At 41.7% G+C, this 19,547-nt stretch overlaps 1 protein-coding gene across 1 annotated transcript in view; it reads right to left on the bottom strand.

The window, feature by feature from the left end:
* CTNNBL1 (catenin beta like 1) overlaps positions 1–19,547 on the bottom strand; it is a 161,402-nt gene that overhangs the window by 122,392 nt on the left and 19,463 nt on the right. Inside the window, exons 2-3 of the mRNA XM_049650816.1 lie at positions 8,868–9,056; positions 4,711–4,817 (exon numbers count right to left, since the gene is read on the bottom strand). Coding sequence (XP_049506773.1) covers positions 4,711–4,817; positions 8,868–9,056 — 296 coding nt within the window. The remainder of the gene's footprint in view (positions 1–4,710; positions 4,818–8,867; positions 9,057–19,547) is intronic.

Genomic DNA, 19,547 nt, shown 5'->3' on the forward strand with positions numbered 1-19,547 from the left:
GGGGAGGAAGGGAAGGGAATCCCAAGCAGGCTCTGCCCTGTCAGCGCAGAGCCCGACGCAGGGCTTGAACTCGCGAGTGGTGAGATCATAACCTGAGCCAAAGTCAGACGCTTAACTGACTGAGCCACCCAGGCACTTCTCCAAATATGCACTTTTAACCCAAAATTTTTCAGTTAGGAAGTCATAAATTTATCAAAACAAAACACACAAAACAAGCAAAAAGTCAACTGTGAGTAGGGAAACATCACAGAAATGTCACTGGGGTCCAGTATTCCTTAAGTAATGACCTGGAGTGGGAAATGCCTGCACTTGGGAGTGAGACTGACCTGGGTCAGCCCCACTATTTGTAGGACGTGTAACCAAGAGCAGTGTGTCAACAAGCATTTGTGGGGCATATACTAGGTACCAGTCACTGTGCTAGGTCCTGAGGATGTAACAAATAACAAAACAATCCCAGCTGCTGTCTTCATGGAGCTTCTAGCCAGCCACAAATATAAACAATCTATACAATGCAATTCCTTGTAAGGATGTCCAGTGCTGACCAAGAGAACTGTCACTGGAACACAGAGCACAGGGCCCCAATCTGGTCAAGGGAGGCAGAGAATATTAGCTAGCCTATCTCTAAACTTCAACTCCCTTAAACTTCCTAGCTAAATTATAGTGAGGATTAAAAGAGATAATAAATATCATATGACTAACGACAGTTGGCACATAGCAGATGCTCAATAAATCTAGGCACCCTCAAGTCTGCTCTGCTGTAACAAAGAAAATGTTCTTCTCTTTTTGCTGACCAAGAATCACCTACTCATTTAAAGCGCACACTATAATATTTGTAGAGGACTGACTGTCTAGGGATTAGGTATACCTTTGGCAACAGCTGACTCACAGCTGGAAGAAAGGATCAAGTTAGAGGTCAATGGGAAAGCAATAGAGTAACATATTAAAACAGTAACCCAGGCTGAGGCGGGTCGTGGATTCCATCTGGTATGAAGAATATTCTGCTAGTCTGCCTGTGTCCATTTGCTTCAGACCAGCAGGATATTCTCCTTCAACCACAAGAATGAATATTAGCTGATGACCAGCAAAGTTAAAAAAAAAATACCAGAAAAGCAAGAGAAACCAAGGAGTCCTCCTACAATCATAAAACCAGCTATCGATGCACAGGGAACATAATGTTTCTTCCACCCAAATGAATCGGCAATTCTCAAAGTGTGGTCCTGGGGTCCAGGGTGAGGTAGGAGGTGGCTGGAGATCCCTTTAGGAGTCTATATGATCAAAACTATTTTTACAGTAAACCCAAAACATTAGTTGCCTTTTTCTCTCTCATTCTCTCAGGATTGTAGGGTGGAATTTTCCAAAGTGCTACACAACACATGATGCTATCATTGCCCTGATGGCTAATGAAATGTGTGCCTGTATTATTCTAAAATTTCCTAAGATCAGCACTTTGGGGCACTCAATAATCTAAGAGTGCAAAGGGGTCCTGAGACTAAAAAGCTTGAGAACCACTAAACTAAGTAATTCTGCCCCCACAAAAATGAAGAGAAGGACTACTAAGGACTTACTAGGGAAGCAGCACGCTCTGCTCAACGTGATGTTTGGGAGGATGATCACACGGTGTAGAGACTGCATAAGGAGAATTGTCAATTGAATCTGAAATGCAGCCAAATGAAGAGAGGCATCTTTGGGTATGCAATCAAAATGACAATTGCATATATGGGAAAATAAATGTGAATGTTTCTGATCTCAACCGGAAAGTTTCATTCAAGTACGCTCCAGCAATTTTCATCTTAATTGCACCTTGCTGGTCTAGAGAATTATAAAAGACACTGCACCAATAAGAATTCAAGAACTCAAGGTTAAAACACAATGTAGTTTCCTAACTGCTTTTGGACATGAAAAAAAAATGTTCTTTAGGCATAATGTCAATTTTTGAATGTTGCAACTTAACTAAAAATAGCGTGTAAATTTGTCTGAATGGAAAACACTGTGGTTGTTGCTGTCGTTTTTTAGGAAAATAACATTTTCTTAAAACCACTGTATAGACTGTAACCCTGGAGCATTTGTGGTACCTAAGACGTAGGTGGTGAAACGACCCGCAGAAACTCACTGCTCTAAACGGACAGAGGCATACGTCCGGGCGGACACAGGCAACACTGGCATTCCAAAAAGCACCGTGGTTCTTAAATGTGTAGTGTTCTCAGCCTACAGCACAGCTTCCTCATAATGTCTCCTTGGGTTCCAAGGATGGGAAATTAACAAGGATGACCTCAACTATAGAAGATCCCTCCTGTTCACTGAGCACCTACAGTCTGGCAGGTGCTGTGCTAGGTACTACAGACAGAGACAAACAAGACACAGTCTACCCCCTAAAAGGAACACAGAGTCTAATGCAGGAAGACCACTAAGTAAAGAAATAGCTATAAAACAAATTTCAAAGATGTTAGAGACTGAGCACACTCACTGTGGGCAAGAATTTAGGGAAAGAGGCCTGCCAATGGGAGAGTAAGAGGCCACGGTGGGGAATCTGGCTATCAAATTTGGCTATCCGTAGCTATCAAAGTTTAAAATACATGCCCTCAACCAGAGACTTCCACACTCAGGTATGTACCCCAAACAATGTGCGCTAAGACACGGGGACTCCGCAGGCTCACTGCAGCATTGTTCATAAAAGTCAGTACGTGAAATAGCCAAATGTCCATCCAAAGAAAAATAATAAATAAACTACAGTATCTCCACACCATGAAATACTACGCACCAGTCAGAAAACAGAAGGCAAACATGCATGTACCAGCATGGAAAGGTCTCCCGTAAACATCAAGGTTCAGGATATGTACAATATGACTTAGGCAGGAAAAACATTACATATGTAAATCTATGAACGGAAAACAATCTAAAAAGATACTCACAGAGACCATCTCTGGGTAGCAGAATGGAAAGAGGGTCAGTGCAGTGAAGGAGAACTTTCATGTTTTACTTTTCTTACGTACTGTTGCCGTTTTTTATAACGACAATCTGTTTGCGTATTCCTTGTCTGATCAAACACACACGCACAGCATGCAGTATGACAAGTGCCACCGTGCGGTGGAGGTTAGCACAGAACCTGACAGGACTCGGGTGCTGGGAAGGCTGAGCTCAGATGCAGCTACTCCTCCTGTCAAAGAGGGCTGTGGCCTGGGTGCGGTAACCAGGCTCCCCTCTCTGTACCTCACCTGCAGTACAGAGAGAACGTAATGAATCGTGTTAGCCTCACTAGGCCGCCAGGAGGACGATGTGTCCTCTGCTACCCCTGTGCCCTTCTTTGTTCATGCTAATCATCCTGGCTGGCAGGCCTGTCCAAGTTCTTTCCTGACTCTGAAAGCAACAATCACTCTTCAAGGCCCAGCTCAAATACCACCTCTTCTGTGAAGCCCTCAACAGCCCCCAACTTGGTATTCACTTTCTTTCTTCCGGATGTTCCCACAGCACTCTGCTTGTATCTCTTTTAAAGTATATTTCCTTCTACCCTGCACTTATAGCCAGTCTCCCTGTTAACCTATAAACTTGAGTACAAAGAATGTACTAGTCAACTCTTAATTGCCTAGGGGCCTTGGGCCGATGAAGATTCATTAAAAGTGTATGTCCTGGGAGGCAGAGAGACAGGGAGGGAGGAGAGATTTAGAATTAAAATCTGTATAAATATGAAAATCCCTTTAGTTAGAATTCACTTTTTTTCCCTACCTAAATCATACTGTACACATTCCACACCCTGATTTTCTTGGTCACATCGCAGGAGATCTTTCCATGTTAGTACTTGTCAAGATGGACTGAAAGACATCGGATTCCTCCTTATAGCACCTCACAGTACACAGTGAACAATCACATGAACGATCACATCATGAGCACTTACTATGTGCCAGGCACTGAGCTAAACACTTGCCATTATTGTCACTGTGTCTTCACAACAGCTCTGTGAAGGAGGTACTACCTCCTTGTACAGATCAGACGCCTGAGGCTAAGAAAGGAGAAGTGACTTATTCAAGGTCATGTGGGAGTCACGCCCATATCTGTCTAACCCCAAAGCCTTTGACGTGTTCTCAACAGTAGAGCTATCACTAATGACGGGCATAAGCAGTCTTCTTCGCACCCTGAGAAGGATAATGCAGAAAAGAGTTTAACAGAACAGGACTGACTTTTCGAAGAGTCTAGTCCTGGGCTGGTATCTGGGAGCTTGGCTTTTGAAAGGTTCCCTAAGTGATAAGGGTGTTTTGTCCACCTGGAGCACTGAACATGTGCTTTCCTTCTGGGAGCGTAGAATTTTGACAGCCATTGCTGACAAAGGCCTACATAACCTGTCCGCAACAAATATCCTAGACTCTAAGTCTCAGATGGGCTTCCCTGGACAGAGGCAGAGCACACAGGTTGATGCATTTCACTGCTGGGAGAAAGGAACATGTCTGCATGTAACCCGGAGAGAAAATATAGGGAGGCTCCACATGAATTCTCCAGACTCGGCCTGGTATGCCTTTCCTTCTTGCTGATCCTGCTACGTACCCTTGAGTACCACTGACTCTGCGCCCTAGGAGTCTTTCCAGTGATTTCCCAAACGTGTGTCTTGGGACTCCTGGCACAAATCACAAAAACCAAAGCAGGCAAAACAAATGAAAAGCAAAACAAAAACAACAAACAACATGTAGGAGAAAAAAGGGTATCACCGAAACAGAGCCTTACTTCTCTGGGTTATCTGGAAACTTGATCCGCAACTCTTGGTTTTTGTATGATCTTTTTTCAAATGTAAGGATCATTTTCTTCACTGAGCTTTCGTCTAGTGGTTCCTCCTGGTATAAAGGAAACGAACGGCAACAATTTCAGTCCAAAGGGATTTCTTATTTGCTAATCACTACTTCTTTTCCATGCTCTTCCATGCCATTCTGCCACTCACCTTTCCGGGTTAAACCCTTAGTACATACTCCGTCTCCCTCACTGGAAAGAAGGTTAAGGGTCTGGACCACACGCTGCTTTCTTTGTATCACTCTGTGTGTCTCACATCCAGCTCAGGAAGCTCAGTTTTAAGGTTTTAGAGACTAACCCATTCAACAAATGATTTCCTGAGCATACTATATGGCATGGAATAAGCAACAGCATTAGAGAGTTTTATTTAATATTTACCTATCCTTCTCCTCTGCTGTACAGATAAGATAACGCTCGGCGGCTTAAAAGAACTTGTTCAAGGTCAGAGCCTGAGTCAGGGACAGTGGACCTCAATCTTCCCCACAGCGGGGATGGGCAAACTCCGGGGCACAGGCCAAGTCCAGCTCACCGCCTATTTCTGTACAGCCCATACTGTAAGAATGGTTGTTGACCAGCAGCAGTCACTGCTCTACGTCTCTTACACATCACCGTTTCTGGTCCTTCCTTACTGGCTGCTGAGAAGGAAATCAGAGAAGCACTCGCAGGCCTGATACAGCATCAAGAATTTAATAACCTCACTCAGGGGAAGCATAAAAAACTAGTAGACCATACAGTTTTCTTATTTCAAACACTCAAATAATAACTACAAAGGTAAATAAAACGGATTTTTGAAAACGGAATCATTTTCCCCAAAAACGTCTGCAACAATTTCAGGAATGTTTTCTCCTCAGTTTCTTGTCGAGGTTAAAGTCACATGCTGCAGTGCACTCTGTCTCTGTGACACCCTCCTGACTGCTGGCTCCACAGCTCTGTGGTCACTGACCACAACTCACCCCTAAAAGCAATAAAGGAACTGCTATCAAGAGAGCCGGTGGGGCACCGGGGTGGCTCAGTTGGTTAAGCGTCTAACTCTTGATTGCAGCTCAGGTCATCTCTCGGTTCGTGAGTTTGAGCCCCCGCATAGGGTGCTGCACTAATAAGGTGGAGCCTCCTTGGGATTCTTTCTTCCTGTCTCTCTGCCCCTCCCCCACATGTCCTCCCTCCCTCTCTCTCTCTCTCTCTCTCTCTTTCTCCCCCTCTCTTCTTTCTCTCTCTCAAAAGTAAATATACATTAGAAAAAATTTTTTTTAAAGTGCTGGAAATGTACCCTTTTGGAAAGCACTGAATCACCCCATAATTGTGTAAATACTCTAAGATGTTAGATATTATTTTATTAAATTTCTATTTTCATATATTGGGTTTTAACTGAGAGATACCTATAAATTTGTTTTGGCCATGACACATTTCTTTGATGTTATCGATGACTCCTGGGCCTTGAGAGCCTCTACCGGACTCCCACCCCATCCTGGTATCTACAGCTTAAAGAGAGAGTATAAACTGAAGTCCATGCCCCGGCTCAGTCAGGACTCAGAGTCTAGCTTCGCTACTCACTAGCCACATGGCGATGTCACTTTGCTGAATATAATCCTCAAACCCTCACCAAGTCCAACTGACTCTACTTCTTAAGTCTTTCTTGAATTCATCCATTTGGTGTTCGGAATAAAATCCTAAATCCTTCACATGACCCATATAAGGAAGGTCTGGCAGGATCTGGCCCAGACAATCTCTCCAACCCTAAACCAGGGCAAATACCCCTTTCGATGGCCCATGGCTACTTGTTCACTTCTGATTCTCCAGTGCCTGGCACATAGCAAGCAGGCAGCAAAGATGTAAAGGAAGGAAGGAAGGAAGGAAGGAAGGAAGGAAGGAAGGAAGGAAGGAAGGAAGAGAGGACAGAAACATTACCTGTATCTTTCAAGGTCATAGAGATGACCTAAAGAGATGAGGTGGGTAAAACTCTTTTACAACTACATGAACATAAACTCTTAATGTTACTATAAGCAACAGGCACAACGTACCCAATGTACTACTAGGATTTAACTAACTGATCTAAATTTCTAGGAACGGTTAAATCTCAGTCAAGCAACCTCAACCTCCATTTTCTTTCTTTCCAAGGGCTAACGACGTCTTGCCCGCTCTGTAGGAAAAAAACCGTATTAGTGTTAATACAGCTCTCAGAGGATTCCCAGAACCTTAGCCTCTCCAGGGTCTGGCCTTCCCTCCTTTAATTTCTCTCCAACACTGGGGGAAAACTGAATTATCAGTCTTAGTCATCGACCACAGCAGTATCTCCAATAGCTCAACGTCAGAAAGCAGAGGGAGATTTCAGAAAGATGAATGCTGGTGATGTAGCACAAAAAGGACAATAATATTTTACAAGCTCACGTGACTTCACAGGGGCAAACATCACTTGCTTTTCATCAAATGGGACTTTGGTGGCAGTGAGAAAATAACTCCTGGACTTGCAGTCTTCCATGTGTCATTTTTACAAAGCGATCTCTTTTTCCCCGTCCCTTAACAGAAGGCCTGGTCCCACATTACATTTCTGTCTCCCAGGCTAGAAACCACTTACCCATGACAGCTACTATCCTAATCCTCCAGTACCAGCCTTGCCCTACATGGGAATTATACCTGCCAATTAACTGCTGCTGCAGGGCTAACAGATTGAGCAGAACCTAGTGAGGGAGGAAGGAGGGAGGGAGGGAGGGAGGGAGGGAGGGAGGGGAGGGGGAGGATGTGCTACACACACTGTTTGTCTAAGCCTAGCAGGGCCGCTGCCCTCAGAGAGGAAATTCGGGCCTGTCTCCCACCACAGATTTCCAAAGTGTCACCATCTTTTAGGGGCAGACCCCCAAATTAGCACTGGTACAAATCCCAATGAGGAGAGAGTTATTGTCACAACACAGTAAAGACCTTTCCGGAATATGAATCAATTTTTTTTTTTTTCCCTTCTCAGATTCACACTCCAGCTTCATTTTTTAAATCCAAACTTAGCATCAGGTCTTTCAGGGAACCAAAAAACAGCTGGCTCTTAAGAATCTATTTCCATAATTCATATTGAACAAAATGCCAGAGTGAAGTAACACACAAGTTAACACTTAAGGATATAAAAAGACACTTAGGTAAGGTCATTTTATTTTTAATCACTGATATTTTACCTCTACTCTTTTTAGCCTCATTCATTTATTCATCAATAAATACTTATTAAGGGCCTACCAAGAGCTAGGCATGGCACCGAGTGCTAGAGATACAGCTGTGAGCAAAACCAAGGCAGTCCCTGTTTCACAGGAGGTGGGACGAGGACAACAAATGAATACAATAAACAAGCCAGGATTTCAGATCAGAAGTGCTGTGAAGGCAGCGTACTGAACAAAGAAGTAAGACAATGAGAGAATGACTCACAGGGCTACCTCAGAGATAGGACAGGTTTCTCTGAGGAGGAAACATCTGAGCTGAGACCTGAATGAGAAGAAACCAGCCATGCAAACAAAGCATTAAGGGCAGAACGTTCTACAAAGGGCACAGAAGTAAAAAGGTCCTGAGGCAGGCATGAGTGGGCCTTTAAGGCATCCTTTGGAACAGCAAATAGAAAGGCCTTTAGACACCTCTTTTCTTAAACTGTATTTTTCAGTCACACCTAAATACCTCATCTCTTAGCTCCCCCTGGAACTTCACCTTTGTTGCTTTGCTAATGCCATTTCAACTGAAAAGCCCTTCTTCCACTTGTCTGATAAAATTCTATGCCTCTTTCAAAGACTATGGACTACAGTAAAAAATCTAAGTGCCTTCAACGTGTCCGGTCTAGGAAGCCTCCCTGACCCTCCTCACTCAAGACCAAGAGCCCCACAGTTCGGTGTTCGGGTCTCGATTGCAACATATAATCCAGAATAATTTTAAAACTCTACAATGATCTTCACACTTTGAAAAATGCTTTCCCAACTCCACTATCCCTCTTAACCTTCATGTCAATACTGTGCAAGAAGTAATCTTAACTCCATTTTACAGGTTAAGCTGAAAAGCTCAGAGAAATTAAGTATTCAGCCTAAAATTACACTCCATGGATACTGTGTCAGGGCCAGCCACACCTGCCACCTTACCTCTTCCTCTTCCTCCTCACCCTCTCTATCAATAATCTGCAGCAGTCTTTTTTTGTCATCATCGGCTTCTTCTGCCACACTCATTTCCTCTTCCCGACCGCGGCTGCGGTCTCGAGTGCCAGCTTGTCTCCGACGCATTTTCAGTTCTTCCTCTTCATCATCCCGGGGACGTTTGGTGCCTCTGTTGGGCTGAAAAAGAGAAAAAAGTAATACAGGATTCCAGAGCTGGAAAAGACACAGAAGGGCCTACATAGCAAATATTCTGAAAGCTTTCAAGAATTCACCGACTGAGGGGCACCTGGGTGGCTCAGTCGGTTAAGCGTCCGACTTCGGCTCAGGTCACGATCTCGTGGCTTGTGAGTTCGAGCCCCACATCGGGCTCTGTGCTGACAGCTCGGAACCTGGAGCCTGCTTCAGATTCTGTCTCCCTCTCTCTCTACCCTTCCCCCGCTTGCGCTCTGCCTCTCTCTCTCTCAAATATAAATAACCATTAAAAAAAATTTTTTAAAAAGTCACCATTTGAAAAGCACCATACAATACGATTTCTCCCACAACATGAAGTAAAGCTCTAAGCGGTCATTTTTCAGACTTTTAATGTTCCATAAATACATGACTGAAATCACCTACAAGGTAGCTGGCTTTTTTCTTTTCTTTACAGAATTTTTTCTAACAGGCAAAGTTTTACCACTTTGCAAAAGTTCCTGTGTATACAGAAATCCCAGGGAACACAGCCACTTTGAGATAGGTTAGGCTCAGCTCACTAGTTATGATACAATCCCCAACACCAATCCCTTCGCACATGGTTTTAATCCACGTCTAAGAAAGACTACAGTCACTCACGAGCAGCTGAAACAGAGAATATTACATACGGAACATCCAAGGGTCTACCGCACTCCGAAGTCCCCGCCTTAGTGAGTAAGGCCCAGACGCAGGATTACCCAAGGTCACAACACCAGCGGCAGCACTGAAAACAGAACTGGCACTTCCTGACTTCTGGTCCAGGGCTCTGTCCACCATACGGTTAGGTCCTCATTTTGCCTTTGATACTGCAGTCCCCGGAGGAGTTCTTAACAGGGACTTTATTACATTGGAATAAAATGGGGGCACTCCTGAAATGGGCTTCAGAGCCGAGGAGAAACAGCACTGGCACCAGATATCAAATAGCCCACCGTCTCCCACCAGCTCAGCTTACCGCTGATGCAACTTTGGTCATGTCATTTAACCTCTCTAAACCTCAGTTTTCTCTCTGCAAATGACAAATGGAAATGATAACCCTTTTCCCTGTGAACTTTAAAGGATGCTTTTGTGCGTGTGTGTTTTTACCATTTTTTCCCAGCTTCACTGAGATGTAATTGACATGTAACATTGTGTCACAATGTGATTATCTGATTCATGTGTGTGTGTGTGTGTGTATTGCAAAACAATTACCACATAAGTTAGTTAACACCTCCATCACCTCACATAATTACTTTTCAAAAATGATTTTCTTTCTTTCTTTCTCTCTCTCTCTCTCTCTTTCTTTCTTTCTTTCGGTGGTGAGGACATTTAAGATCTACTCTCTTAGCAACTTTCAAGTATACAATATGGTATGGTTAACTGTAGTCACTCTGCTCTACACTCGATTCCCAGAACTCATTCATAACTGGAAGGCTGTACCAAAAGGTGGCAAACTTTAGTGAAAGCATGCTAAACGATAACAGTACTGAACAAATGCAAGACATTATTACTATAAGGTAATCCACATGATTCTGTCGTCCACAACACAAGACATCTGTGTTAGGCTCGATGAGCTTTTCTTTATTGTTAGGATAACTAGCACACCAAACGGGTGCTAGGTGCAACATGGGTTATTACTACCAAAGAAGAAAATGCCACATTTGCTGCCAAGCCGCTAAGCCGTCTGGTGATAAGAGACAAATTTCTACTAAACACATTACACATCTCACCTTGTGACTTATAATCCACACCGCTACTGAACTCCACTATCCCAGCAGTGCAAAGTCATTCCCCTCTGTATTCACACACCCTGCTGGTTCCACATACCAGGTGTGCCAGTAAGTCTGAGCATATGACACTGCTTAGCAAACTCACATTAGACATTTTGGTTTGTGGGTTACCACCCGCTATTTTTCACTCTGTTCCTAGCCTCCGTGAGAGAGATTATAATTTCACATGATAACATTCTATTTCCATAAATACAAAAATGACAAAAATCTATTGTCATCATTACTGGTCTACACTAAGAAAATCAGCAGAGAAAGAAGAAAGAAATCAATATGCCAGTTACCAGGGAGCACAAGAAAAAGGGGGCGGTGGTTTTCAAGTGAGAAAGGAAGGAAAGGTAGCTTGATCCTAAAGGAGGGCAGGCTTCAAACCAGAAATGTGTGGCTCCCCAGCAGGTAAGGAACTTCAGCCCCCTGGAAACACTAATTCTTTCAGGCTCATAACGCGAGCCCTGCTGCGATTCTGATTAGCGCGAGCCTGCCGCAGCAGTCAAATCAAAGCATGAGCTCCATAGTTCTCCACGGAAAGGAGGTTTCTGGATGGTGTATCTCTGAGGGCAGAGAGAAAAGGCAGTGGACCACAATTCAAAGGAGAAAGCTAAATACCTCCCCCCCCCCCCCCCCCCCCGACCTCCCCGGTTAAGAAACGTAAAACTGAGAGAACACCAGCAATGTCTCTCTGGAACACACCTTCCGATCTACTTTTTTAAAACAAACATTTCAGACGTAGGGGAGGAGTTCCACTTTTACCTCTAATCATTTCCACTGAAATAGCATTCTCCTTCTGCAGAACTTAAAGCACCTATTTTAATCCCCACCACATCTCTGGGGAAGAGAAGTAGGTTAACAGTTCTATTTTATAAGCGGGGGAGACGGGGATGCCTGAGATCCTTCAATAAACTCTTGCAAAGACAACCTGGCCCCTTCTCAAACTTGAACCTGATCTCTGCAAAGTTTGCTAATCTACCATGATTCCAAGACCCTAACTGAGACAGGTCTGAGGGACGTTCAGTCGAGAACATATACTCATAGATAAAGTCATGGCCACGTTAGAATAGTATTTGTTAAACCATTCATTCAACAAATAATGTATTAAGGAACTGCAAGGCTTGAAGGGCCCTCAAGTAATAAGCTGGCCCAGTGGTAGTCCCAGGCTTCCATCTGGGTCATGTCTAAATGGGGACACAGGGACAGACAGGGCCAGTATGGATTCTTGAGACAAGAACAGCTTTGTTCATCTTTAGGAATAGTTTAAGCAGAACACCCCTAAGGGGGCAAACTTCAGGTTCAATGACTGTTTCTACAATTCCCTTCCCCGTCACACAGGGCATTCAGCTTGAGTTTCTCTTGTGACAGCTCTCCAGCAGAGCAGGGCAGAACCCGTTAGGATGCTCTGACATGGCTCTTTCACCAACATTATCAGCTCCCACCTCCAAAAGATAGGTAAGCCATTCGGGGGCACCTGGGTGGCTCAGTCGGTTGGGCGTCCAACTCTAGGTTTCAGCTCAGGTCACGATCTTGCAGTTTGTGAGCTCAAGCCCCACACTGGGCTCTGCACTGGCAGTACAGAGCCTACTTGGGATTCTTTCTCCCCCCCTCTCTCTCTGCCCCTCCCCTGCTCACTCTCTCTGTCTCTCTCAAAATAAACAAACTTAAAAAAAAAATTTGTTTTTCTCAACTCTCAACTGTCTCTTTTTCAGACACGAACACTCCAAAGGGTGAAGTTTCTACTCATCTCTGAAATTTGACTACTCAGAATAAAGGTTTAGATTCATTTCTTTAACAAATATTTATTAAATGCCAACTATGTATAAGGCCTGTGCTGGCAACTGGGGACCTGAGTGTGAGTAAGATAAAGCCTGCTTTGTTGTCTAGGGGGCGTAACAGTCCAGGACGTGGCTGCCCAATCAAAATGTAATGCAAGCTATAAATGTAATTTTAAATTTTTTAGGGGATGCATTTTAAAAAGTAAAAAGAAGCAGGTGGCTTTAAATTTAATGTTTTTCAACAGAATATATTAAACATATTATCATTTCAACATATAATCAATATTAAAAAATTACTAATGCGATATTTTACATTTTTTTCATACTCAGTAAGTCTCTGGAGTTTGGTAGACTACTTTACATTTATAGCGTGTCTCAGCACAGATCCAGCTCCATTTCATGTACCTATGAGCCAGATACAGCTAGCGGCTACCAGACTGGCTACCACAGATCTAGAGGATTTTCATCCGAGGGATTCCTATTCCCTGATAAAGCCAAAATGGAACTGTCCTTCCAGCAACACTGCATAAAATATGGACTCACAAAAAGCTGAAGCCTTGTTTGTGAAAGGCTGCCCCCCCCCAAAATTATGAAGCTAACAACACGCTGACCTAGAAATAAAGATCTACATTTACCAATATTCACTACCGAGAGGGTGATCAGTTACGCAAGACAAAACAGGAATACGTAAGTGGAGAAGAATCTCAGGGCTGTCAAACTGATTCCACTACGGAAGAGCCAAAGGCCTCTGGATTCAGGAAGGGAATGTAACACTCCCAGCCTGTCAGAGGGGTCAACAGCTCAGGCTGGAGCTCTCCTTGCAGTTTACAAAACCAATCCCAAAAGGATTAAGCCATTCTTACCAGTCACCTTCGGAGATTAATTTGTTGTGGAATCTGAAAGGTGTTTGGGATCCCTCAAGATGAAGGAATGACAAAAGAAACTATTCTTCATCAAGTCATTGCTTTGTTTTCTGTTGCCCACAAGACTAGAGAAAAAAATGATTATATATATATATATATATATATATACGTATATATATACACATATATATATACGTATATATATATATATATACACACACATATATATATATATAAAAGATGCTTTTACTTTCTGAAAAACCTTGAAGCCTATTATGTGTGTGCATGTGTGATGGATGACTTATATATCTATCCCCCTGGAGGCAGAAATCAAGACATCTCCATGAAAGCTTTGAAAGAGTTAAAAAATTAAATAAGTAATCTGCCTAGGAATACTCCCTGCGTACCCAGACAATATCCAACCTAAGCTTTTGGTTTCATTTTTCCCTCTCTCCCTCTCTCTCTCTCTCTTTTTTTTTTTTTTTAATTAAAAAGCAGTGAGAAGCTGTAGCTATAATGAGGAGCTGTGGGAAAATGCAGTTATATTGGGCTCAAAGTAATGTACCATAGGAAGAGGCTACATCACCAGAACGAAGCCTAAATTAAAACTCCACTATGAAACCAACTCCATTTCCTCTGAGCATGCAATCTATATTATCGCATTTATGGTCTTGTCTCGACCTCAATTAGACTTGGGGGTGGGGGGGAAGAAAGGGGACTTCTATAATAAGCAATAATGGCATCATTATGATAAATTATGAAAACACACAGTGCAATTATTAATGTGAAGAGCACATCTATACCAGGATATAACGGTGGAGATGTGTACTGTGGGGGGCGGAGGGGACGTCTAAGTGCGTTCAATATTGTAAGTCACCTCGTTTGGAAAGGGGGTGATTTTCATAAAAATGTACTATCATGTTAATGGGAGAAAAAAATACGTTCAATTCTATTAAAAATGGAAAACGTCAAAGGAAATCTTCTATAACCTTATAATAAAGCAGGAATTTATAAACCAGGACTTTTTCACCTAGCACCAAGAAGCTCAGGTAACTTAGGAAAAGGGCCTTCCAAGTAGGAACATCAAGTACTATTTCCTAAGTATCAAACAATGGTATAAAGACTCAGAAATCTGAGCTCAAAGGGATAATCTAGTTTATCCCTCTCTTTATAGAAATAGGGAAATCTGAGCCTAGTGACTTTAAGCAATTTGTCTGCGATGGGCAATAATACAAGGCTTCTAATTCCCAATTTAGTGTTTTTCCTACTTTGCAACACTAACTAGTCATTGTTAACCTGTTTGCAATGGTGATATCCTATACAGAGAATGAGTTTTGGAGTCAAATTTTCCTAAACTCAAAGCCTAGTCCCTCTGCTTAGTTAGCAGCCCTGGAAAGTAACTTATACTCTCTCTAAGCCTGAGTCTTCTCGCTCTATAAGCTAGGAACAATGACCACTTTCACACATTTAGGTATAAATGTATATATATGCATGTAAGTACATGAAGGCCAATGTTCTAGAGTGTCCAGCAGAGTCCGGCTCATAGAAGACACTACATGTAGCTTCCCACCGCTCTTTTACACAACTGATTTCAAAAATCAAAGAACCTCAAGGTTGGAAAGGGAGGTTACCACTAATAGGTTCTAACAGGAGGATCCTTTTTTTAATGCCAATATATGACAGGCCCTACCCCCTGCCATACCTTTTAATACCCAATGATTGAGAAAGGACACAATGACAACAAATACGTTACTATCTATTTGGTAATACTTTTCACTGGATTTGTGTTTTTTGACTCCTACATTTATGAGACAGAGAGAGAGCGAGAGATGGCTTAATTTTGAGAGATTTGAGATTCACTCTACAGAAAATGCCTGTTTATACCTGTCTGGATTCACAGCCTCCTGCAGTAATTCTGAGGAGCTAGAGACACCCAGGCTTTAGGAAGCCCTGATCTAACCCAATCATCTATCTGAGATTTGAACCCCCTTTAAAACATGTCTGCTGGGCATCGGCTGGGGCTTTCCTAACACTTCCGGTAACCAGAAACTTACCTCCTCCCCAAGTCGTGCCCCTTCCATCTTTGGATCACTCAGAGAGTTTGTTAAATTGAGGAGAAACCTTTCAATTTACAATTTTCTTCCTTGGTCCCGAATCTTTCCCTCTCTCTTTTTTCTCCTAATCTTTCTAAAGCAATATAAACATGATTAGTCTCACTCTCACATTAAAAAAACAATCTTCAGATTATTTCAAGACAGTAATCCTGTCTCTTTCTTTCTCTATCATTGCCTTTTCTTTTTCAGAATAAACACTTTTAATATGGGGGGGGGAGTGTGCAACACAGGGGAGAAAGGTAGGTATATATACACAATTAAATTCCTTCTTGCCGTTATTCTGAGGTTTCATAATTTTAAAGCTTTCTGATACCTCTTAAGGTAATTGGACATATGGAATGTCACAAACCCAAGCTTGTGGACGGATTGGTATAACCGATTTGAAATGCTCAGAATTGTTGTTGACCTCGCCTGATTACATTTTGTCAGAATAAAAGGGAGTTTTCAAACATTCTTTTTTACCAGATGGTAGTGAGTGGCCTGACCCAGAAGTTACAGATGAGCTGCAGTAATGAGTTTTCCCTTCCTTTTGCTGGCTGCACATTCACTGGTGACATTTTACAACTAGGACTTCTGGCTCAATCAATATTTGCAGGCATGAAACCTGCCAAAGTTAACATCAGGGCTCCCTTGCAAATTTGCTTAAGGCACCAGAACTGTAAAAGCTCACAATCTCTAATTCTGCAACTACCATCAGCCAAAATTCATAATCAGGGATCAAAGCCATCAGGGACAGAAAATTCTACCTACCTCAAAGGGTTGCTGTGATGACTAAAACAGCTTATGAAAAGGTTGTATGTAAACTATAAAGTGGTATACCAACAAGGGGTTATCATATTTTTAAGAAATGTCTGAGAAATATTCCAATTATTCATATACAATTACATATTATGGCTTTAAAAGACTTGAAGCTTTAAAAAAATGTAATGAGTCATGGCAATTTACTACCTTTTTTTCTGGGAGAAAAAACAAGTACCAAACACTAAAAATCTCAAAGCAAAGTTACTGCAAATATAAAATAGAACTCTCATTTACTTAATTCACACACACACACAAATTACAGGTACTGAGAACACAATAATTATGGAGAACATGGGTTTTAACAATGCCCACAAGGAGTGGGGAAAAAAACCAATGTATCAAAAATTAAAATCACCAACACTCTCACTTAAGATCTGTAATCTGATTGGCCGACAAGTAATATGGTTGTGATTTATGATTTAAATCACTAGTCATTAAGACTCTACTTAATCAATTCTTCCTACCAAAAAAAAGTCTTACTTCTTGTTAAAGCCTGAATGTATATATATATATCCATCTCACCTCCAAAGGGTGTGTAGATTTCTTTTTTAAAAGTACAAACCATACTTTAGCATCCATGATTTACTTTGACATCTTCTCTGATTAATTCTGCAGCTGCATCAGAAAGCTGAATGTTGATTCAGTTTCTTTATTTATCAAGGCTAACAAAGGCGGATACTTGTAAAACCATTGGAAGGTAAGCCACCTCCATTTTAGCAGACTTATTATGAATGTTTTTTCAGTTACACCAGAACCATCATCATTCATTCATTCACTCAGGAAGTGTTTACTAAGCCAACAGAACCTGAACATCACTCTATTAGGTGCTAGAGGGAATATTAGACATCACTCCGACAACAATAACAACATAACTGCACTGATCTAAAAGAAGTAGCATAGTACAATGCAAAGAGCAGCAAACCAATAAGCAGAAAAATCTAGGTTCTTGTGAAGCACTCAAGAGTCATACGACCTTAGATAAAAATGCTCTGCCCTTACTCTGCTACCTCACAGGATTGTCTTTAGTAAGGGAGAGTAAGATTAAATGAGACAAAGATACAGCACTTTGAAAAGAAAACAGAACCTAAGATTCAATTTCTCTTAATGACTGCTAATGCAAAGTCCTACACATACAACAGACTTTTATAATTACTTAACATCAGCTTCTGACAAAGAATAGCATTGCAATTATGATCACAAAAGAAAAAATACTGAGGAGCCCACAGGCATATAAAAAGGGACCCAATGTCACTAGAAATCAGAAAAATCGTAAAATAGCATCAGATTGGCCACAAATGAAAAAATTAAAATATAGCAATGTGTTGGTGAAGAGGTGAAGAACGAGGATCTGTTAAAACTTACTGACAGGAGTGTAAAAATGAGTATAGAACTACCTGGTGATACCTAATAACACTGAAAATACATATGTTCTGACTACCCCAGCAATTCTCCTAGGTATATATACATTACAGGAATTTTCAGACATATGCACAAGGAGATAAAGAATGTTCACTGGAACATATTTGTAATAAGAAAAAGGAAAAGAAAATTTCAGCAATTACTGGTTGTACACGTAAGTAGTAATAATTTTAAAAATGTGTGGGAATAGTAATCACCAAATTGAGGATAGTGACTGCTTCTAAAAAGGGTAATAAAGAAATTGGATTAGGGAGAGGCCACAATGAAATGGAATTACATAGAGAAGGGTAAACATACAGGAGACTTCAATTGTATTTATAAAATTTTATTTCTTAAAAAAAAAAATCTTAAGTAAATTTGGCAAAATGGTATGGTTATGCATATGCTTAGAGGAAAAAAACGGGGACCCCTAGAAGCTAGCAGGGAATCATTCAGAACAAGTCACACCCAACTGGTTACAGTTCTCAGAGTTTACTAAGGTTAAGGGTTTACAACACATACTGGGTATTTTTATCTCAACAAGATCCTTCGCAAAGTTACTCAAGCGGGCAGATAGAGAAATGTGGGCAATTGGCAGTACAGATAGGTAGAACCATAACTGTTTGAACCAAAAGAGTATAAGCACCACGGAGTCCTTTGCTTAAATTCAAAATGGCAAATATGTAAACTCCCTCCCAGGGGAAATGTGACTTAAAAGCAATTCATTCAGAAAAGAGCTGATGACTTCAGTAAATCTCAGGATTCAGTGAATCAACAAGATGACCAACTTTAAATTTTTTTAAGTTAATGCATATTAAGGTCACCTAATTAGAAGCATAACATCCCATGTGGCTACAGTCCCACAGCACTGAATTAGCCACCGCACTTTAAAAAGAGGCATTAATGGGGGTGGGAGGGAGGGCAGGGTGGGTGATGGGTATTGAGGAGGGCACCTTTTGGGATGAGCACTGGGTGTTGTATGGAAACCAATTTGACAGTAAATTTCATATATTAAAAAAAATAAAAAATAAAAAATAAAAAATAAAAAATAAAAAATAAACCACTGCACTATAAAAATAAATAAATAAATAAATAAATAAATAAATAAATAAAAAGAGGCATTAAATCTAGACAATGCCTGAGCAGAATAGTACATGCTCTGGAAACCCTGCTATAGGAAAAACTAATATGGGAATCAGAGAAGATTCAGGGAGGGACCCCGGAGTCACCTCAGGCTATTCAAACCATGCCCTAGAAAGGGGTAAATACATACAGCTACATCATGAATAGCAGATCACGTTCCTTTCCTCCTTCATTCTGACTAGAGAAATCCTACTCAGCCTTAAGCTCCAGCTCAAAGGTCACCTTCTCTAAGAGTCTTCCAAAAACTCCAGTAAGACCTCTGGGCTTCCTCAGCAGTATATCAAATCATACCTCTATCAGCACACAACCGTGCATTAATAAATCTCCATCTCCTCTACAATGCATATGCTAGGTCCTCAAGAGCAGGAATGCTGGGATCTGACCCTTGCCTCTCAGTGCAAACACCTCTCAGCACCCAACAGTGCCCAACACCAGAGTAGGCACTTAACCCACGTTACTAAATCAGCAGGAGATGAGGGGGAAAGGACAGCTAAACCAATGAACTACCCACGAATCATAACTTACTATTACCAAATGTATATAACGTATACATATTCTCAGAGTTCCTTGGATCGTTACGGTGACTGCAGCC

This window comes from Panthera uncia (assembly GCF_023721935.1).
Source record: "Panthera uncia isolate 11264 chromosome A3 unlocalized genomic scaffold, Puncia_PCG_1.0 HiC_scaffold_11, whole genome shotgun sequence".
Taxonomy (NCBI): Eukaryota; Metazoa; Chordata; class Mammalia; order Carnivora; family Felidae; genus Panthera; species Panthera uncia.